General features: G+C 31.5%; 4 protein-coding genes across 4 annotated transcripts; all 4 read left to right on the forward strand.

Annotated features, from left to right (window-relative positions):
• Window positions 1-8,005: 8,005 nt before the first annotated feature.
• HELRODRAFT_171775 (hypothetical protein) lies at window positions 8,006-9,623 on the forward strand (the record flags this gene model as incomplete). Its single annotated transcript, XM_009018451.1, has 2 exons — window positions 8,006-8,017; window positions 8,316-9,623. 2 exons carry the CDS (start codon window positions 8,006-8,008, stop codon window positions 9,621-9,623), a joined length of 1,320 nt encoding a protein of 439 aa, XP_009016699.1.
• A 5,228-nt stretch (window positions 9,624-14,851) lies between these two features.
• On the forward strand, window positions 14,852-16,004 carry HELRODRAFT_171776 (hypothetical protein; the record flags this gene model as incomplete). Its single annotated transcript, XM_009018452.1, has 3 exons — window positions 14,852-15,145; window positions 15,618-15,684; window positions 15,886-16,004. 3 exons carry the CDS (start codon window positions 14,852-14,854, stop codon window positions 16,002-16,004), a joined length of 480 nt encoding a protein of 159 aa, XP_009016700.1.
• Window positions 16,005-16,400: 396 nt separating this feature from the next.
• Window positions 16,401-17,679, forward strand: HELRODRAFT_171777 (hypothetical protein; the record flags this gene model as incomplete). Its single annotated transcript, XM_009018453.1, has 3 exons — window positions 16,401-16,505; window positions 17,236-17,437; window positions 17,537-17,679. The coding sequence occupies 3 exons, from the start codon at window positions 16,401-16,403 to the stop codon at window positions 17,677-17,679; spliced, it is 450 nt and encodes a 149-aa protein (XP_009016701.1).
• Window positions 17,680-22,525: 4,846 nt separating this feature from the next.
• HELRODRAFT_171778 (hypothetical protein) lies at window positions 22,526-23,161 on the forward strand (the record flags this gene model as incomplete). Its single annotated transcript, XM_009018454.1, has 2 exons — window positions 22,526-22,833; window positions 23,080-23,161. 2 exons carry the CDS (start codon window positions 22,526-22,528, stop codon window positions 23,159-23,161), a joined length of 390 nt encoding a protein of 129 aa, XP_009016702.1.
• Between the last annotated feature and the right edge of the window lie 879 nt (window positions 23,162-24,040).

The raw sequence follows: 24,040 nt of genomic DNA on the forward strand, positions 1-24,040 counted from the left end.
TTTATTAATGAAAGGTAAATAATTACATTATACAAACGAGTAAATAAAATTTTTTTTGAGGAAGATTTAAAACAATATGTCGAGGGTTTTGACATGGCAGTTTGTTTATCGTTTCTCCAAATTTTTTCCTTTCTTTGCGAATTTAAAAAAACCAAAAAAAAACAAACTCTATGCAACAAATGACGTCAAAACACTCGTTTGAAAGAACAGCTAGAATAATTTTTGATTCAAAAATACTTTATGTAATTTTGGGAAAGAATTCAAAAAAGAGCAGCCAAAATGATGAGGTTATGTTCTCATATGATATATGTTGATCACCTGAAATACTTGAAACTGTCAACGTTGAAGTACGGAAGAGTACGTGGTGATTTTATCATGTTATTCAATTTGATGCAAAGAGAAGGTAGAAAAGGTTTTACAGAAATAGGAAAATAAATCATCGTGTAATAGGTCATAGTCTGAGGATCAACTCTTTACCATTTAGCTTCAATTTGAGAAAGAATTATTGGTATATTAGAGTATCAAACATTTGGAACGGTTTACATGAAGATGTTGTCAATGCCTCTGGAGTGAATGGATTTAAAAAAAATTGGATGAATGCCTTAATGAATGTTGATTTTAAATTTGATTGGAAAGCTGCTAAGTGATGTTGGAACTATAGCTCTGCTGAATGTGGTTAATGAATGAGAATATTTTTTATGTAGATGAATGCTGGCAGAATCATGCATGATCTGTTGGCAAGAGGATGTGGTGATGTGGTGATATGATGTTGATAGGATGATGGTGATAATATGAAGGGAGAAATTAATAGGATGATGAAGTGATGTCGTGATATGATGTCGATAGCATGATGATATGAATGGAGAAATTAATAATTATGTTAAGTGGTTTAGATAAAATGAAGATATTTTGAAAAAATTTTGATAAAATCACGATATAATGTTGATGGGTTGATAGGTTGGTGAGAGGGTGATGATGCTGTCGACAAAATCATGACACAATATGGATATAATTTTGAAAGGATGAGATTCTATGATGCCGACAAGATCATGAGATGATGTTGTTTGGATGGTACCACAATTAGAAACAGGTTATTTTGCATACAGCCATCCATCATCGGCCGGTCACTTCTCGACTGATTAAACTCTTCCATGGATACATTCTGCATGTGCATAACTTTACATCTAAGCTCTTTTTATTTTTTTTTATTCTTCTGACAAATAGCTTTTTTTTGGTTTATTGAAAGTTGTGGCATCTAATTTTTTTCAAAACCTCCATAGGTCAAAAGGTTAATAGCATGCTTGTGTTGTTAATGACAAGTTAATTAAGTTCATGTTGTTATTTGAAGTTGGTCTCGTTTCATAATTTTTTCATATTTAATGTTGTAAACTGCGTTTTCACACATGTGTGACGTGCATTGTAATGTAAGTGAACAGCTTTTGTGTTGCAGGAAACATTTTTTATGAAAGAAAGAAATTAAAGCTAGTCTTTATTAGAAAATGTTCAACAATTGGCAATAGTAAATCAAGAATAATTTTACAACAGCAGAATATTTCATAGGAGAAAAAATTGTAGTAAACAGGCGAATGTTTATACAGCAATAAAACGGTAGTGGCACGTGTCATGTGCTCAGCCTTCGGAAGAGCAGTATGAATCATTTATATGGGGCATTTATCCTCTGCCTCCTATCATTGACTGTAATTTTCAATCTATAAATTTTCATTAAGTCGCCAACCAAACCTGCATAAAATGTTAAATTTCAACATTTAAAATTTTTATACTTCGACTGTTTCAAACGAGAAACCCGTTGCACAGAATAAAACTCCTTGGCAGTTTTTTTAATTCAGCAATTGAATGCCAGCACTACAAGTTCGGCGTCTTAAAATTTAATTTGAGGAAAAAAACAGCATGGCGATCTTAAAAGCTTTCGAACCGGACGAGACATATAAAGCAAATAAATTTAGTGAACTTGCATAGTAAAAAGGCGGACTTCTTAATAATTCAATGGCGCAATTTGCAATCTGTCGTTTCCTGCGAGTAGGCACACTTAACACGGGTACAAATGTCATTCTGACGTAACCAACATTGGCCAGCTTTCTTTAATTCCGTCGCATGTGTCGATTCGTATCTTATATGTGAATAATTAATATGCGCATTCATTTTCACACTTACTCAGTCACTCAGTCACTCAGTCACTCAGTCACTCACTCACTCACTCACTCACTCAATCACTCACTCACTCACTCACTCACTCACTCACTCACTCACTCACTCACTCACTCACTCACTCACTCACTCACTCGCGCGCTCAGAACAGTACACATAAAAATATTATATGGTAAACATAGTTATTTGTATAAAATGATTATAAAAAATTAAAATATTTTAGTGAAAAAATGTAACTTTTCTCTACAATTTGAAAGAATTAATCTCTCTCTTGAATTTTTTAATTACAATTTCTCAATTATTAACGAAATAAATCTATAATATAAGACCATTTGGTGATTTATCCTCAACGAATATTCGAATGGAAGGAATCATTGCAAAATTCATTACGAAAGTTGCAGCTCAAATAATCTGCACATGGGAAATAAAAAATAAATTGCGAAAAAGATGTGTGAGATGTAAAAGTTTGATTTGTTGCGATCATGTATAACTAATTTGTGGCATTTGATAAGATATGCATATTTTTTCAGGGCCGGCTTTAGGCATAGGCAAACTAGGCAGTCGCCTGAGGCCTCAGATTTTTAGGAGCTTCGCATTGCAGATTAAAACAACTTTTTTTTAGAAATCCTTCTTCGATGAATTAAATTTATAAACCTAACTGCTTTATTTTTAATTAATCGCGGTATTATGCAGCAAGAATTCATCATAAAACAAACGTATTCAGGCTGAAATTTTTTTGTATGTGTAAAATTTTCTTGTGCACATTTAAAAAAAATGTCACTTGAGGCCACCAAATTTTCTTTGCCCAGGGCCTCCTACTATTTAAGGCCGAGACTATCATTTGATAAGATATGCATATTTGTTCAATTTTTAATAGGCTTATCCTTTCCTAAGATAAACAAAAAACAAACCGCTTCATAAGATGAGCCAATTTTTACAAAAAATATTCTTATTCCTTTTCCGCCGGCAACTGTTTTGTACTGCTGAAGGTGCGCGTTCTACGCTTTGGGAGACATTCTTTAAATTGATTATGACCACTGAATTGTCACGAAGTAATGAGAGTGCATAGGCAAGAATGTACACAGCAAGCAGTAAATCTTTGTTCAAACGAATTTTATTCTTCTTGCTGCACGCTATTATTTTTTAACATTTCGAGGATGAGAGCGAGCAACAGGACGAGGAAGTATGCCAGGATCAATACACAACACGCGCCTGTGAAATAACGCAGTCCACACTGGGGCGTGTGACAGTCGCAAGTTTATATTTTATTAAAAGAGACCACCGCATTTCACAAACATGACGTTCGTATTATTGAATTGAAACCGACTTACCATTCTGTAACCACACACTTATTTCAAATTCAAGTTTCGTGAAATAGGATGTTTATAAGTTTTCAAAAACATGTTTTAGGTTGTAAGATACCTCTTAATCATAAATTTTTATTTACTGATTTAAATATTAATGCCTAGATAGTTGAAAACATTTTTATTAGCGTCTTTAATTGTTAAGTTTATGTTGAATTTTCTGTTAGAAGCATTTTGATGCTGTTGTTAATTTTGTGTTATATATTGGCGGTATGTAGATAGTTTTTGTTTTATATCAACTTTTTCCAATCGAACCTAGATAGACGGTATAAATGGAGATGCCATTGCCACTCCTTTACACAATTTGCCAGTCGGACGCGGGTTGGGCCGTCCACTTCAGCAGTTGTTTCAAGTTTTTCTTTCTAATCTTGACCTCGTCATAATTGTTGTTATTGTGTTCATATATTCTACCTACACAGTACTTTTTCGATAGGATGGTTTTTTCAATCGAAACAACTGTGACCAAAGAGGTCCAAGCTTTTCGTTATTTTTTCGCCTAAGTAATTTTTAATGTACATAACAAAGGACAATTTTTGCGTATTTGTGTACGTCTTCGTGCATTCTGTAGATTGTTCCACAAGACGTAGTAAAGATTTAAAATTTTTCCTTCATCTTCCTATCTACCCGACAATGTGTCTCATATTAGCTAGCCAAAGCTATCATAACTCAAAATCTCTGTCATGTTTCCATTTGTAGAAATAATTAGAAACAAATTAATTAAAGTATTTTATTCAAATTAAAATGTATTAAAATAAGAGCCTTCGTTCTCGTTTCGTAAAAAACTTCGTTTAAATAACATTGTTAATTTTAAAATTTTTTTAAGCAGACACTAGGAAGATGCACACATCATTTCTATACAAATAAATGGTAAACGTTTGCTAAGCAGCTACTGGGTGGCACAACCTCCCGAACCTACCACGTTTGTATTTAAAAGTCACAACAACTCAATAAATGAAATAAAGCGTTATTTAAAACTTGCACTTACCGGCCAATTTGAAAAGTGAATTTAACGTTTTAAAATCTAGTCTCTTAACACAACTCGTCGTTTTTTAAGGTTAGGTATTCGTTTAACAATCACGTGACTATTAATGTAGTACCGATATTGGAATAACTTATAATAAGAAAAATTAAAACTTTGTTAAAATTTGAAAAAAATTAATATAAATTAAAAAAATGTTGCGGCCGAGAAGACGAGGCCACACAAAACTGGGATAATATTTTAAAATTAAATAATTATTTCAGAGATATCACTTGAGAAGAGCACATGCCATCCTGTTCTATAGAAAGCTCAATTTGAATAACATTGTTGCTCTGAAAAATATTACACAGACTCTTGTAAAATAGAAAGCTTTTTCAAAATCGATAAAGCCGTGCGGATCCAGTTAGAATTTTTTATAAATTTAAGTTGTCTCTAAGCAGATGTTGACAGACAATGTTGTTTTAGTTTTAAAACAGTTTCCCAGATGGAGTAGGACTTGAAAGGATGGTTAAGTTTGCGTTTTAACAATTCCATATATATTTACAAGATCATAGTGTACTAGTTTTTTTTCTCAATTTTGTGAGCATGTTTACTGATAATTTCGCTTCGGTTCATCTACTAAAGGCTTTTGAATGCTTTAAAACTTGTTGTAATCTTATTATGTCATATCTCACTGCTATATAATTATTTTTCTTTATTGAAACAAATGAAGTTTGAAATAATTAAATAGAAGATTGTTCTATAATATTTAAACAAATATTTTAATTTCTCGTAGATGTTATATTTGAGCAACGGATTTTTAAATTATCACAAGTCATTATTAATCAAACTTTGCTTCCTTGCTCTTAGATGTTAAATATGTTTAAATTTTTTTAAATATCAATTTGCATATATTAATTTCATGATAAATCCAGAAAACATTGATAGTGAATTGATAGTACATTTTAAAATACTTCAATGTGGACTTCCAAGGGAAACTTTTTTTATGCCATTTTTATTGTCCTCTACAAAAAACGTTATAAACAAAATTAAGATCTTCTCGGATGCAGATGAATTGTGGTCCCCTAACATAAATCTCTTATTATGTAGGCCATAGCATGAAATAAAACATGACAAAGCAAGGTTGAAATTTTCATGAACAGATAGATCAAATAAATTGTTACTCCGATTAAAAAATAGTGTCATACAAATCGTTTGCAAAAATTCGGTGAATTATACGCGTGATATAAATGCACACCAAGCAGACGTTTGTAAACCATAATTCATATTAATGCATGCAAAGATGAATATCTACCAACGATAAAATGTTAGCTGCTAGCAGCTAACTTTTTAGCTTTTATCACACCAAGCAGACGTTTGTAAACCATAATTCATATTAATGCATGCAAAGATGAGTATCTACCAACGATAAAAAGTTAGCTGCTAGCTAATTTTTCAGTAGTAGTTAAGAAATATTAATAACCAATTTATTCAATGTTATTAACTACTTTTTCAAAAGTAGAGATATACTAACTGCTATAGCTAACTATTTTTATAGCTCCGATTAAAATCTTTTTATGAAATTTTTAAAATAATTGTTTGTTTTATATCTTACATAATTAAACGCTCAACTTCTTCTTATCACCTAAAAGATGACAGCAAAATGAAAGACAAAAGTTTTTATTTAAGAAGTTGAACTTTTTTACAACCGAGGTTTCTCGGACGGTAGTGCTCTTTGCTAATCATCGTACACACGCTGGAACGTTACTTGGTAGTTAAGCAGTAACCTTCCGTTCGATTTATTCAAATTTATTGTGATTTATTCCAATTTGGCTGGCCTATTTATTTTTTAATATTTGATACTTAGTTTTATTTGATATATTTTTTCGTTGCATTAAGAAGATTAGAACATTTGATGTCTTATCACAGCACTCCAAGTTTATAATCAAATTCTACTGCCATCACGACTCCATTAACTATTAATGCTAAAAATAATTGAAAAGTAGTAACTACCTACCTGTTTTAAATAGTTAACTCACTTTTTAAGCAGTTAACTCATCACTGACTGAATACATGCATATATTCACACACAGGTAATAAGCATCGCAAACTCAAACGAGACAAATACACGTACACTTACAAACTCACACATGCTCGCACGCACACGCACGATTACACACACATCCACTCACGCACATACACACACATCAATACACGCACACACACACATCATTACACGCACACACATACACACACTTATCGATTAACATGTTACTCTTTTGTTGTGTATATTTGTGTATATTTTGTGTGTGTCAACATTTTTTTTAATCCCAGACTACATTAGAGATAATTTTTTGTAAACTTCAAAATTAGTCTGGCGACCATATTTTATATAAAATGGTGCTTTATCTTGGCAAAAACTGAGTTTTACTGACTTTTGATACAAATACCGCCACTGGTTGCATCAATCACATTTTATGCCATTTGTAACATAGTGTGGACTAATTTGGACTATGAAATATTTCTCATTTACTAAATCTATTGAAATACTGATTGAAAGAGCTATGCAAAATATCGCAAATTTAAATCGATCGTCTCACTCCACATCGTTATTTGCACGTACGAAAAACTTGAACAGCTGAAAACTAAGGATTTAATTAGTAAAGCAATTTGTATATACACATATAACAAACATACTAACAAATATTTTTCCTATTCAACTAAAATTTAAATCTACGCTCAAGAAATCCATTCCCGTGTAATTCACTCAGGACCAAATATCCGGGATGCAATCATCAACTGTCAATTTGTCTTCAATCTACATCTTCAATAAAGTGAAAACTTTCCAACTGGCGAACGATGTATGACTGATTGCAAGAAATTTAATACATTAATGAATCAAATTTGTTTGCGATAAAATTTCTGAAACACAAGTTCAGTAAATCATTTTTTTTTGTTTCAAACATATTTCAAGTGCTTTATGCGGTTCTAGTCATCTCGGAGCCCTCTTTATTTAGTGCAACATATTTTCGATCGAACAATAACGTAATCTGATTGGAAAACAACTGCGTGCATATGTGTATGCGTGATGAACATATTTTAATTTTGTATTAATGTTTGTTTGTATGTTCGTATAAATCAAAAATGATTAAAACTGTGCAAGCGTTCGCGTTACAGAAGTCAATTTTTAATTCTCCCGCCATTTAATTTCTTGTTTCGTTTGAAGGAATAAATTAATTATTTTTAAATTTGTATCTGTGTGTGTTTGTGAATTATTTAAATTTGAATATAAATAAACTTAAAGTTAAAACATTCGTAAAGAAGAAAGCTGAATAGGCATGGTCATGCAAGCCGCATAGCATGGGACCAGTTGGCAGTTCAACGGTGCAACGTACTTTCATTTGAAATTCTAGTTGAAACCCATTTTAATTCTTAGCTAAAGAGCTCGTTGTAATAAAACTAATTTTTTTAAATTTTCGTTATGAAATTAATCGGCAAAATTTTTAAAATCAAAAACATGTACGATAACGTATGCAATTTTTATTTTGAAACTCTTTTGTTTTGTATGACGCGAACACCTAGACGCTACATAATTTCATAATTTCATAAAAAATGCATTTTAATGTAATGCAATGGCACCGTAATGTAATGCAACAAAAAACTTAAAATAATGGCACCCAATTTTGAATGAAATGTGATTCATTTTTGAAAGTTTTATTAAAATTTTTTCATTTCGAGTTTAGCGTATCATTCACTTGAATAATAAAGTAATTAATTAATTAATATAAAATTTTGAGATTGAAATAGCTTATTTTATTGATTGGCAGGCTGGTGAAGACACTCCGGCATACAAAGAGGATTCTCATGTTGAGTACGACTTTGACGAGCAAGTTGATATTTACAAAGCTGATGAAATCCATGGCTATGAACAATATATTTATGTACGCTTCTTTTTATACGTCTGTACTTTTATTGTCTTGTACATTTTAGTCTGCGTACACGCACAGAAATTTATTAAACTGGCTTGCTTGAAGAGTGATAGTACTAAGAAGGAGGATGACGACGTTGAAGGCAACTGTGGCAACAGAATCATACGTAGCAACGTCAGTCAGAAGAGCATCATGTTTAAGAAAAACAACCACAATAATTTTCCCGGGACATCTAAAAATATTTTGATTGATGGCCGAGCAGTAATCGTTAATCGACAGGCAAACAAATTCATCCCTCTTGAAAACATTTACAATTACGAAAGCATTTTGAATGTTGCTAACACTGAAAATTTAAATACACTGACATTGGAGAATTGTTTGAATACAACTAATTTTAAATTATATTTTAATATTGGCAGACGCAAATTCAACATGTTAGTTTTAAATAATTTTAAAATATTAATCCTGGTAATAAATGAATATACAAAATTGAGGTGGACTGCGCACGATGTGGGGGACGATTGCAACACGGACAACAGGAACGGCGACTTCGAAACTCAAAAAATTGATAATCATGACAACAACATAAAAGTGATTGGCAGCAGCATGAACATAAATGACATCAACATCAGAGATGAGAAGATGAAGACCGACGTCAGCAAGAAGCAAACGAGCACTATTGATTTCAAGCAAAACGTTTGCAACATTGAGAACGAGAGCTTTCAAAGTTTTATTAACATGAACATCAAAATAAGCGACACCATCACTCAGACGAGCAACAGTGAAGAACGTACAACAAGGAACGACAACAACAACAACGACCTATTCAGCCTCAACATTGAAATATTTAACAAAACTAGCGAAATAAATTTCAACAAAACGTTGCTTCTAACAAGATTAATTATTATCTTTAAACAAAAATTAACCATTACTTTTCAATATACACTTATTTCAATAACAATTACACCAAAACTCATGCAACAAAAAAACGATGGTAACTTCAAAAAAATCCTGTCTGACAACGAAGGCAGCATCAAATGTTTGGAGCATATCAGCAGCGACCCCACCAAGCAGTCATCTGGTTACGACAATAGCGACTGTGAAGGTTTCAACGCATGTGACCACCACTCTCCAAGCGATTCAGCTGTAAAGGTTGCACTCGATATGCTATTCAATGATATTTTTAAAATTTTGTGGAATTTTTAAAATTTTGTTGAATCATAAATGTATTAAATTCTGAACGCTTTCACTATTCACGTTTTAATACTTCATTGACTTGATTAATAACTCAGAAACTTTTAGTTATTTTCAATCTTGAGTTAAGCAGTTGATTGTTATCTAATATTAACTTTAATAATTCAAACCGTTAGTTGGACGGTTAACTTGACACTCAATCACTAATTTTGAAACTTCATATCATCATATCGATGCTCCAACATTCAATCCGTACAAACAAAATGAACGTATAGTTTTGTTTTACTTTCTGATATTTTTTTGGTTAAATTTTTTAAACTGCAATTATGTTCAAGTATTTGATGAATGATTCATGTGAACATTGAATAAAAACATTCATGTCATCTAATGGAGGTATGAAGAGTTGCTCTCATGAGGCTACTTAGTGAAGGTTGCATGCTGTTGCCGTCCATCCTTAAATGTTTCATCGTGCTTTTTCTCCTTTTCCCCACCAATTAATGCAAACAAGCTATATAAACTGAACAAGAATTGTCTACCCTATTTGACAAAATCATCATTTTTATCTTTTAAATCAACTTTTTAATTTTCATTTTATTCAGATTGTTTTTTAAATTTTGAGCACTTGACTTTGTCTAAAACTGGCTCTATTATTAAGCCTTTTTCGGATAACCGTATCCAACAAATAAAATTGAAGTCCATAAATGATTAGTTAAGTATTTGCGATGTTTTGCAACTGGGTTGGCCCGGGTGACCAGTCAAAAGCAATCAAAATCTGCAGATCGTCAAAATAATAAAATGCTTCTGAAAATGAATTTTAAATATTTAATTCTTTAAAATATACGCTTGATAAGGATGGATGAACTTCGACCGGGAAGTTGGTCGGAGTTGACGACCGAATCGGGAAATCTGCCTGCTGTCCTCTACGCAAAAAAAAATCAAGTCGAATATTGGTCCATTTTTATGCTTCCATTTTAATAGAGTGCCATTTATTGAAAAAATTCAGTGCTGTTTGTGTTTCTAATTTTCATGTCATGTAAAAATGTTTGATAATGGGTAAATTAATGTCAATGAACTGAAAGAAACGGAAAGGAGTTGGAAGGAACGTGAAGGAATGGGAATGTTTTTTGAGAATAAGACAAAAATTAAAAATTGTTACTGAAGAACATGCTGTAGGTGGAAAAATAGGGATTATTTGGAGTAATGAGGATGTGGAACGAATTAACTTAATATATCGACTTCTAACTACAATGAATGCGTGACGGCATTGCTGCCCTCGCTTCCAGTAAAGTTTATAATGGGAAAAAACGACAAACATACAAACATGCTTCTAACATCTTGCGAAGAATGAACAATTTACTTTTCATTCAAGTTTAAATCATAACAAATAATTTTCAATTATTTGAAATTTTTGAAGTAAAATAAAACAAACTTTCATTTTTATTCTTCTTTATTAGAATCAAAAGCTCTCTCATTTTGCACTCCTGATTTGGCGACAGAGACAAATTTATTCTTCCATCAACATCTCTATCGAATCATTTCGTTTTTCCCAGCAATCACATTTCAAGCACAACGCAATCATGCAACCAGCGCTCACTCCACGCCATTCACATCAAACAAACACTTTCGCAGCTTTTCCGACTAAACTCTAGCAAAATCATTTTTACTTTCACTGGCAAAAAAAACAAAGTCATGCAAAAATTTTGTAAACTTCACGCTGAACTTTTTCTGAAAAACTTGAGTTAAAACATAAAAATGCCGAAACCTATTATGGTGTGAACTGTCTTGCATACAGTTGATCAAAAAACCACCGTGTTTTCTACATTATTAGACACACACCTACTGCTTGTGTTGTAGTTTGAAGTTTCTTAGATTTCCTAACCACATATCTTTGTCGAGTTTATTGCTGGCAACAATTTTTTAATCGCTGTCCTGCGGTTTGCTTTTTTCATTATTTACATCAGAGGGTAGATGTTGGTTAATTTACTTTTAACATGATTGTTACTAGGTAGAAAAATGAAATTAACATAACATTAAAATGACATAGGACCGATCATTTATTTAATAAAGCAGAATTGTTGAATTTTATCTCTGGCGATTGTTATTAAAAAGGAATACACAACATGAACCTGGTTATAAATTCACTGCGTATATAGGCTAAAATTTTGAAAAATTCGCATGCCTTTATACAAAATAATTATAAAACCATCAGTTATTAATAAGATTTAATGAATATTTGACAGGGCTGCTTATACATTTTAACATTCAATGTTCAACAACATCATCAGCATAAGCAACATCAACCACATTAGCATAGAAAACATCAACATAATGAACAACATCAACATAATCGCTCTGGCTATTATTATCGCATCCTCGCCACCATCATTGCGAGTGTAGGCAGTAGGATTATCATGCAGCACCATCACATACCTCATTCATTCACGGCCAAAATCACGCAGGACAGAAAATGTCATTGCTTCATATCGAGACATCAAACATACACGCAAACAAACATTTGCTCAGGCATACACACCAGCATGTCAAAATATTCATATACAAACATCCATAGAAACACAAAGACAAACGTATACCCGTTATAGTCATAAACAAACATTCTCATATACAGCACTGAATGCATTTCGTTAGTGCATCTTTCATACAGTTTTTCAGAGTTCTCCTCATTATCCAAGCTAAAACGAGAAATTTTTAACAACTTGCACCATACAGCTTCTAAAGATATTCACGAACGTTAAACTATTGCTGCAAAGAACAAAAAAAAACAACAAAGTACATGAAAGACTCAATCCATTCAAGCATCATTACAGTTTCTAGTTTGCCAAACTATTAAGTTGGAGTTAAACTGGAGTTGAGAGCTAGGGGATGGTGGTGTGGTGCAGAATTGTGTGAACATGTAAAGTTCACTTTAATTAAAGTTGGTAGCCACCAAACCTTTGCACACCAGTTTTGATTCCAGATTGATTGTTCCGAAACTAGCTTTATGGCTAGGTGGGAATGTTGGATTGTTTAATGAGCCACCGTGCCATTGGTGTGGGTAATCACCAAATATTTGCTCGTTGGAAAACTTTTGATATCACAGGCTGAATCATCTAAACACGCAAGTTTGCGGTGCGTTTTATGATCGGTTTTTCGAAAAAAGACTTTCAGCTTAAAACAACATAACAATCAGACCGTAAGTAAAAAAAGTTTTTTTTAAGTTAATTAACATGTATATTATATAAATACTATTTCACAAACACATTCGGGCAAATGCATAAAAAGTATTTCAAATATATAAATGCATTTGAGATTTTTTGCAATAGGTAATAAATGGTTGACCAAAACATTTCAAAACTAAAAAAAAAACAAAAAGTAGCATGAGAAACGTCATTTGGAAAGAAATAAAATAAGAAATGTATTTGTAGAAAATGAGGATTTGCAATTTGTGTCAAATGTTCACCGGCCAAGTTGCTCGATGAGTTCGCCTAATTGATTTTCTATCGTTGAGCAGCTGTTGGCATGTTCTTTTTCTCTTGCAATTCACAGTTTTAATATTCCAATAATAATTCTTATGCGTAGGTCTGTAATGTGGTAAGCCCCTCCACCAACATTATAACAAACTGTTTTTGCTTTTTTTTTATTTCGAGTTTAATTTATTTAAAAAAACGTTTTTGTAGCATTATTGATGTCGATGTTTATAAATGGCGCCGTGATTGATGTTGTCGCTTAATTTAATGGCTAGTGGATTATTAATTGTTCTTGCATTATCTTGTGCATTTGCTGCAACAGTAAATAATCTCTTCCTCTCTCTCTCTCTCTCTCTCTCCATATCTCTTTTTCTCTCTCTTTTTCATTTCTCCTTTTTGTCTGATAACGATATTTTTAGCATTCCAGAAGAGCTTGTTTTTGATTTGACCTAATGTTAAGGATATTTTCACGAGAGAATATTCTTCTTTAATGTTGTTCTGTTTCTGATAAATGTGTAATAAATTTCGGAAAGAGCATGCAATGTGCTTGTCAATCGATAAATTGATGAGGTCCAACAGTTTTTTATGAGAGCACATAACATCACTGGACTTCAGATTATGCAATCAACTAACGAGATTATTCAACAAATTCCTTCCTCGTTTTAAAATTCAACGTATTCTAAACACGAGAAAACTAAAAATTTTAATTTTTTGTGAAATTTGAAAAATTGTTTTTATTTATATTATTACTTTACTACATTTTTTCAAGTTCTTAACATGCACCTTTCATAAAATTATTATTCAAAGTTTAATTTTGACAAAACTATCGATACTTTGCTTTTTATACAATTATAGTCTGTTGCTGGCTTCACGACGTGCTTGTGTTTAGAAGAAATTAAATGCGGTTTTTTTTGGCTAAACTGAAATGCAAATCGATTTGTCAAAATATAATAAAACGACTTTTTTGTAATTTGGTTTAATTTCCAACCTGCGTAAACTGTGGAAGGACATTCACATGCACTTTGTTGAGTTTCTAGAAGATATATGATGATGGATAGTGCTTGTTGCTTTTGCAGTGCAGAGAAACGATTAATTTGTGATGGTTTATTTTGGAAACAATTTAGCAATTTCGCAGAATAACTCCTGTACTGCAAATAGATGTGTGTAAGTGGTGTGAGAGTGGTGTGTGAGTATGGTGTGTGAGTATGGTGTGTGAGTGATGTGTGTGAGTGTGTGTGTGTGTGTGTGTGATGTGTGTGAGTGGCACGTGAAGATCTTCGAGAACGTCCAATCCAAACGAATATTCACCTTCATTTACATAAAATTCGTGATAGAACAAAACTGAAGTTAATATTTTTAAAGAATGTTCTGGTAGGTGAATGCACTGAAATGCATGCGAACGAAGTAGGAGGGTCTGCTTGTGATAGTCGAAATAATGCACAATCCTGATGAATGACAATATAATAAACAATGTGACTCTCTCCTACATGCTCAATCGCTGGTCTTTCATTAATATTCTTTTTTCATACAACGCTATCTCGTACAGAACTGTAGGATTTTATTAATTTGATAATAAATATTGCGCGAAGCAAAAAGAGTTTACTTGCATTGCCCAGTAACTTCATTGTAATCATGTTTCCGAAGTTTCTTCGTTTTTAAACTTTGCATAATTTGCATCAACAGTTATTTTTAAATTTCTATTGCAGTTTTTTAGACTTATTTCTGAATAACAACATTTTTTGCAGTATAAATGTAAGTAGTTATATAATTGAAATTATGAGAGTTGAGTCGGAACGAAGCTATTACAAGATTGTGCAGCACGGCAAAACGCTGAAGCACGATTTCGAATCGTGTCCATGCACTGCAGAGCAAGCACAATTATGCTTGCCTCCGTGCAAAAGTCAGTTCCTACAAGCGGACTTTGAAAAGATGTTTGTTGACAAGATTTATATCTTTTCAAGAGACATTTCAATAGTCCCTTGTTCCGCTCAAGAATCTTTCAATGCATTTATCAATAGAATAAGAAGAAACATGGAGCCCGGTGGTGGTTATGCTATTTATAACTTCCAAGTAAGTACTGTTCTACTTTACAGAAATGTATTTCCAACCGACCTATGCAAAATTATATGTTATATGTTCACATGTTCACAACTATGCAAACATTGTATTCAATCGTTTAACTAAATTTAAAATAAATTTTACGATAATTGATATTCTTTGTTTATTTTTATGATTGTGTTGTTTTATTTTGTTTTTAATGACCAAAATGAAGAAGTTCAGACTAAACTAATTAAATTTTTAAATATTTGAGTGAATAAATTCTTAACCAATCAGTTTTGTTAAATAAATTTTGTTCTAAAAATCCTGAATATCATTGTTCATCTCCATCCGTTTTTACGTTGTAGAACCAATTGATGAAAAATTTGAATTTTATTTTAATATATTTTCTTAAGAAATCAGTTTGGAAGAATCTTTTGATGTCAAAAAACCATTGAAGCTTAACTTAGAAATGTAGAAATAAAAAAATTAATTAATTAATTAGTTAAATAATAATTTGATGAGTCGGAGAGATGTTGACCAATCGTTATTTGCTGAGATGGTGGCAGAATGTTTCACTTTTAAATTTTCCACCCAAAATTTCCTTCTAGTACCTTATCATTATATTGTACCTCACAGGCCCGGAACTAGGAGGGCAAAGGGGGCAAGCGGGCGGCAAATTTTGAAAACTTTTAAAAAATTAAAAGTAGTTATTCGCATTTTAATAAAAAAACATGTAGTATGTAATTTAAAAAACTGCATTTAAACAACAGCTCACGGTGGTAGCGATGGTGATAGGGGGTGGCAGACTGAGTTCTGCCCCCGCCCTGGCAAATACGCCAGTTCCGATTCTGGTACCTCGTTCAAAACGAAGCTTGATACGAACATTTAAACTATGTATTTTATTTTATATTAAGATAAATTTATTGACAAATAAAAATATTGTTAGTTGACACCGTTTAAAATTATCTCGTCATATCTAATACAAGATATCTTCGTGGGAGTCTGAATCAAAAAGTTTTCAGACAAGTGTGTTCATGAAGCCTTGAACGCACATAAAAGCCATAAAATGTTTGAATGATAATAATTTGCACGAACCAAAAACTCCAAAGTTGCCACAATGTCTTTATATTTCCTTTTATATTTCGCCAACGCCATAGTATATCGAGATATAATTTTATAATGAATTTTTAGGCAACTCTTTTATTAGAAAAGAATCGAAAATATGTTTAAAAAATCGTTGTTCCGCGCGCACGGTTGCTTCGATGCGCTCAATTAGTAGCAAACAATGCCTTCTGAACTGGTCAATAACGACACAACTGCTTCTGATACGCTCAACATACGTTTAAAGAAGAGTACAAGATGGACAGGACAGGACATACGTTTAGAGAACGTACGCTTAACAAGGCGTACACACACAAAACAAAAATTCACTTTGCGTGTACAATCTTGCCACAATTAAATTTATTTTAAATAAATGACGGGCTTTTACGTTCGGATGAGATGGTGACAGTACAAATTAAAAATGACACGCGCTAAGGTTAATCTGCCATTTGCTCTAATTTGCTGACCAAATTAAATCAACCCCGCTAACAAATATTGCCACGAACTGCGCTTATTCTTCGCCATAAAAAATCTCAATGCTACTCATTATGAAATCACCAACGTTCTGACGCCAACAAAGTTTTTACTTTTTCAATTTACTTTAAAAATCAATATTAAAATTTTAAAATAAAATGTTCTAGTAAATATAAAAGAAGAAAAAAAAATACAGCTTGTTGCATTTTCATCCCACATGCATGCGAGTGAGTGTAATAGATTGAATGTGTTTTAGCGAAAGAAGAAATATTTCATTTTATTAAAAAGAAACGCCTGTGCCTTGTTTAATTTTGATATTATATATGCTTCGTCAACACCAGTTATGCGATTTGCTTATCGTGTTTCAAAAAAATGAACAAAATATACGCATTGTTGAAAAAGAATTTTAAGATTTTATAAATGTAACTGAAATAATGTTTCTTTGAATTTTCTTAGAGAGTGTAAATTTCTAGCGGCTCAAAAAACAACTAAGACATTTTAATGAACAGCTTCCTTTGAACATGACAAACAAAATTTCACTGCAGACGACAGGTCAAGACGGTTCATCGTCAGTTGATCTCCTCCTACTTCATCTTAAGAGCAGCTTACAAAAATTGAGATTTTCTACATATTTCAAGACCAACATCATTGCCATGCTAGTTATCAACATCGTTTTCATCACAACTCTCACACGAGCTCTCAATGTAGAATCGACGAAGAGTCTTCCGTATCCAAAACTTCTCCGACGTAAGATTTCTAGTTTATTCAAATCATTTCCGTGGCGTCCGCATGCACATTACTAACAATCCAATTATAATTAATTACTCATATTATTAATTTGCATAGTTTTAGTTGAATTTAAGAAGTCGTCAAATTATTCAGATTTTACCAATTCTTATAAGAATTGCTGTCAAGAGCTGCCAATGAACTGTGGAAACGTTTTTAGAAACAGCGGAAAAAGTGGATTCAAAACCAATTATTTTGGTTAGGTGCTTGAAAGTTTTGATAATTTATTTTTGGATGGTTCTGTCTGCAGCTCACTGGTTTGCTGATTTTTGAATGTTGTGGTTTTTTTTATTTGTTTGGTGGTTCATTTTAATAATAGCTCAAAAGTTTAATCATATGACGTCCATAGTTAATCAGGTAAGAAATATTTCAACTTGATGTTAAATTATACCGACAACATGCTATTTTAATAGTGAAGACTTCACACAAAATTAATGAACCATTTCTAAGTGGTTATTCAATAGTAGATGCTATTGTTTTCAATAACTATTATATAATTATGTAGGTTTTATTCAAACGTAAATATATATATATATATATATATAGTTTTTCTTAAAGATTGGGTTGATAGTTATATGCAGCAGTCGCAAATTTAGGATGGGCAGGGAGGACATGGTCCCTCCCCTCTCAGCAATCAACAACCATTTTATTGTAATTTTTTTAATTTTTTTCAAATTTAGCCAACATAAATTGTTCAATTACTTATCAAACTTTACAATACAGTTAGAACACTAAGTAAACAACGTTTTAAATACAATTATTGATGCAAACATTGCACAAAAGCGAAAAAATATCTTCAAATCTCACAAGTTTTTGGCCCTCCCAACAAAGTTGCTTAGATCCTTCTCACAGTTCTTTAATGAAAATTAACAAACACTTTTTATCTGATCTCTCGAAAAAGTGGTTAAATTGATTAGTTCAGTTACTAGTAGTTTTGTACATCTATATACTAGGTATTCAATTGAAGGTCAGCAAACAACATATGTTTGTACTTTATTAAAAAATAATAATATTGTTATTATTGTTATTTATTATTGTTATTAATATTGTTATCATTTATATAATATTTTACTTTAGTGTATTTGTTTTATTTATTTTTATTTATTTCTATATATATTTTCTTTTAGTTTTTGATGTTATAATTGCCCATTGTTGTAACGTTTATTTTGAACAGCAGAAGCATTTTAAAATTGTCAAATTAAATTATTCATACTCAACAAATCTAGTTTGTATTACACTGTATTACGAACATCTCTACATATGTACAAACATTTTAAGGTTGCCCTATTTGAAAATTTATCTGAAATCACCAAATTGTACATTCAGCCGCAATATATATTACAACGATAAATGCTTCTCTTTGGCTGATAAACTTGATTCTGTGTTTTTCAATACTTTTTTTAAACTGCACAAGAGTTAGGTGAACTTAACTTAAGTATAAAATTAGTGAGTTGTGTGAGTTTTGGAAAAGTGGTTGTTGCAAAATGCGACATAAAATTTATTTTGGTACCATTTTTTATAAGCCGCATGCTAATGTTTGTTAGTTGATCATAAAGTTTCCTGTCTCTATCAGCAATCAGTAATCAGCAAAGTACTTTTACAATCCCCGATAGACTCACTACTTCGTAGATATGGCTGGATAAATCTTTGATTATAGTTGTTTTACAGTCGTGAATTAGTTCAATTTTATTTTTTTTGCCTATAATTTTTTCATTATAAAATTAAATACCTATAAATTATTAAAAATTTTAAGCTCTTATAAAATTACAAATTTGCTTTTTTCAGTTTGTTTATGATGGTTAAATGAATTAATCGCGTTTTGAGAAGCCTTACAAATTTATAATTATGTGCTCAGTACAAAATCTCTTAAATAAAATATCGCCAAAAATGTCCCCATGTAATATATTATGTCATTCAGCGGAGAACTAACGAGTGTCCGGTACCAAACAACAACCACGTCGTGCTTGGTTGGCTCGAAGCGACTCATTCAAACAAAACCTTCTATATCTTTTCATTTAGTTTTCCATTTGTGAAATTTTTCTTTTGTTATTTGCGTTTTTATAATTTTAACATAATTTTGTGGGCAACGAAAAAATATCAGAGGCGATCATTTAATTAGCTGTTAAACTTTTTTAAATTAAAAAAAAATATTATGGACAACTTTACGATTACAGTTGGACATTGTTTGAAACACTCAAAAAAATTGTAAAATATTTGTTGGTTCATGTTTTCTGGTAAGTTGTTTTATGTTTTGTATATTTCTTATGTTATGTTTTTTGTATCTTTTGTGTGTTCAATGTTTAGTATGCTTAGTATGTTATATGTTTTGTATGTTTTGTCTTTAATGCTTAAACAAAAAAATTAATTGAAATATTTTGAATTGTAAAGACTATATAGTGGTTTTTTAACGCTAAAATAAACATTTAGATCTGTCAGCAAAACAATCTTTCAAAAAAAATTTCAATGATAGTGCTTATTTTCATAACTTTTTCAAAGTTCAACGTCTCCTCCTTTTTTTGTTGAGTTCTTGGTGTTCCGACCGCTGTACTACATAGTTCAGTGGTACCAAGCGAAAAACTACCAAAACACATGTTTTATGTTTGCAAAATGTCTTGGCTTATTTGCGTCATGATTTTTTGTCTGTTTAATTTATGAGACCACTTCAAAAATTTATTAATTTTTTCAACGAAAGTTTTGATGTGATTTATGTTGATGTTTTTTATGATTATATCAATAATTTAACCTTTCCATCAAAATCGTTTGCAATTGACAACAAATATTGTAATAATTTTACTCAGCGCATGTAAAAATTAACTCTCATCAAACAGTCATTCGAAACATTTCTAATTAGAAGCAAATTTAACAAGAAGAAGCGCTTGCAAATGCACCATGTCCGACGCATAACGATGAGCTGGCTGGCAATGGGGTGGTTGGAGATTGTGTGCTTCTGCTGAGTATTTTAATTAGCACATCCATCACATTTAATTGCTGTCAGAATGCGTAGTTCTTGTATAAAATTGAAGGACGGTGCAAAAACGTAACTAAAAATTTTAGTCGGATTAATGAAAATATAAAATAAAGCTAGCATTTTGTCTTTGAATAAATATCAAAACAAACGAATGTTAGCCTGGTCTTCTTTTTACATGATGCATAGACCGACACATTAACTGGTAATGTTTGGAGAGAGCAGCACACAACTAAACAACGTGAAATCCTCTTCACTCGCTCATAAAGATGCAGCTGATGTAGTTGTCGTGCCACTTTCATTAATCAATATGCAGATGCATTAATGGCTGTGCAAAATGAAGGCAATTTTAATTAGAGGCGTTTCTTTTTCTATTTTGTTGTTGTTTGAACATCGCAGATTTAATGTGAAGCTTCTTAGAGACAAACCCGTTAGAATAAATGACGTAAGACATGCACACTAGGCAGATCTCTCATAAAAACCCCTTGACTGAAGTTTATACACTGTCACCATTTTACAAAATTGAACACTAAAATATCTCAATAGTTTTGTTAACTTTTTAAAGATAGTAATTTATTTCAATAAAATTTTAATTAATAAATATAATTTATTATGAGAGCGCTAGTCGAATAGAAAATGAGAACGAAATAAGCTTGGTTATAAAATCTTTTTATGTTGTTTAAAAATCCAAATTAAAGTTTTTGATTGTTTGATCAAGTTTTTTTTATTTAAGAGTAATACTTGAAAATGTCCTACATCAACCTTGAAAAAAATGTATCAATCGTTTCAACATCCAAAATTTTTGAGCCCATAACAAATCAGCTGTGCTAGCATGCCTCACAGCATGCTCTGGATGACTTCCAAAACAGCATTACTGCTACTACTACTACTACTACTACTACATGTCGTTCTAAAAAATCTGAAACCTCATAAATGATTATCTAATTTAAAAATCATGATTCAAACATTCATATAATGAAATTCCTAGACCAATAATCTTAATAGTTAGCAAAATTTGAAAGAATTAATTCAATTAGTCATTTAAGGTAAATAAGGCGTTCTTCCATTTGTCTAAAACTAACCACAATATTCTCACTTTTAAAATCAAGTTCAATCAACAATGTTACAAATCGTCTTTCTTATATTGGCATTCTTTCTGAAAATGTTATTATTAACTGCAAGAACACTATTTTGAATATCAAATAGCTTATCATTAGTGAATCTAAACACGGTTTTGTAAGAAATTATCCACAAATGTTAACGATATTTCTAATAGCTTTGTCTCAAAGCTCAACCACTTTAGACATTTATAGACATTAATGTTAATTTTTTATTTTAATAAAGCTTTTGATCTTACTAGTCATCAAATTTATTTTTCTGGACACAAACATAGGACGCGTGTAGATTACGAAAAATGTCTTAATTTTATCCTTTCACTTACAGCAAATTTAACTATGTAAACTTTTCAACCATTTGCTTTCATTTTTCTAGCAATTTGATTTGATGTGCTAAAACAAAACTACGATTTATAAGTTGGACCTCTGCTGTGAACGTTTTATAAAATTTCTGTTTTCCTCTAACTATTTTCATCACAGATGCATTTTAAAATAAAATCTACTCGGTATTGATGAATAAAACATTTTCAAGGCCTGAATTTTCATTTAAAAATCAATTTATGGTGACTCATATACCCTTAATACTGTTAGTGTTTGCTCGTTTTTCCATTTTTTCACATTTTATTAATGAGAATAAAAAACTTGTTTTTAAAAATGTTGTTAAATTATGATGTTTGTGTACGTGTTTATATTTCACTGTTACACTGTTACTTGTTATATTTTTTAAGCTATTTAGACTTCAAACCAATATTTCAACAACATTTTTCAGTCCAGATAGTTACATCCAACAACATCTTCTCTGCGAATCAAATGAAACAGGATGGCAAGGTCATGAAATATATTTACTCGATGAAAACTAAGAAATTTCGTAAAGTTGACTTTATAAAACAACCAACGCAACATATTTTCAACCAACAAAATTTGAAAAACAATGTAACGGAAAAGCCGTTCCAATTTGAGGAACCCAAAATGATTTTGAAAAGTGAAGAGCAGCTACTACCAAATATTCAACTCTCACTTTCATCAGGTTTGAAAGTTGAACTGACTGTCGAAGAAGCCGGGTTGAATTACGAAGATGATGTTGGCAAGAAGCAGCACACCGAACCAACTACTACATTCAACAAGTTCATCAGCCAAATTGACTCGAGCCTTATTTACGACACAATATATGAAGACGTTGACCACGAGAATGACAATGACAATAAATTTGTCCTCGATAATCCTAATACACCCAAGACTAATAACTCTTTCTTCAACATTATTGCTAAACAATGCAGGTTACTTTTTATTTTTTTGTGCTTATATTCATGTCATTCTCAATTATAAACGTAGCTCTAAATTATAGAAGCATATTAAAAGGTTTACCATCTCCGTATCAACGTTTTTGTGGCTGTCATTTTTCTGATCGTGTCTCCTCTAAAGCCTTGTATATACGTCGTAGTTTATATTCACGGGAGCGTTTTGTATCGCATTTCATTGCAAGACAACACTTGCACTATTTTATGCCACTGTCTTCGCACCAGGCAATTAGGGAATGTTCCTCCATGGAGTACTTTTCTTTCAACAGCGGGAACCAATACCGCTGTTTGTTTAACTCTCTTTTAAAATGCACATTTAATTTGTAAATAACGACATACAATTATTATTTATTTTAGTTTCACTTATTATTGATTAATTATCCAAAATATGAACTTCATGGAATGAGAATAAATTAAAGTCAGTTCTCTTTCCTTGCACATTTTTTCTTCCCGGGTAAATAAAATAAGTTGTTTTTTTTTATTATTATGATAAGAGGAGTGTTTTATACTAAAAATGCATTGTTCTGTTAGCAGACATTTGAGATAATTCCGATTTAAAAAAAATCATATTTTTTAATATTGTTAATAATTCAAATTTAAAATTAATTTAAATTTGAAAACGCTTTTACGAAAAAGTTAATTTACTATTTAAAGTAAAGTTTTTTACTTGAATTCAAAATTTAAATTGTTATTAAAAAAATACTTCATTCAACTACTAAAATTAATAGTTTTTTTTGTATATTCAAACAGCAAAAAATATCATAAAAACACTCAACCTAATAAGTTGACATCAATCACAAGTTGTTTCAACCAGAGGCTGGATGACTCCAATATTTTGTAAAAAAAAAAAAGAATAGAAGTCTGAAAGAACTATCAGAAAACTGGGCTGGTCATGAAAAAGGACTTGATTAATAAAAACCTCAAAAGGGAAATTTCCAACACCTCATTGAAGGTTCTGCAGAGAGCACTGAGGCATGCAAATTTCGCACGAACGCTATCATACATTCATTTATTATTCATTTCATGATTGGTTGGTAGAAAGAGCAAATAGTGTCAAAGATTTGAACGTAATTTCGAAATTTACAAGTTGACGTCCAAAACTACGTATTGTGGCTAGTAATGAAAACTATTATTTTTGTTTGACACTTTGAAAAAATAACAATGTATGACTCGTGCAAAGTTAAGT

Source organism: Helobdella robusta (genome assembly GCF_000326865.2).
Source record: "Helobdella robusta unplaced genomic scaffold HELROscaffold_21, whole genome shotgun sequence".
NCBI lineage: Eukaryota > Metazoa > Annelida > Clitellata > Rhynchobdellida > Glossiphoniidae > Helobdella > Helobdella robusta.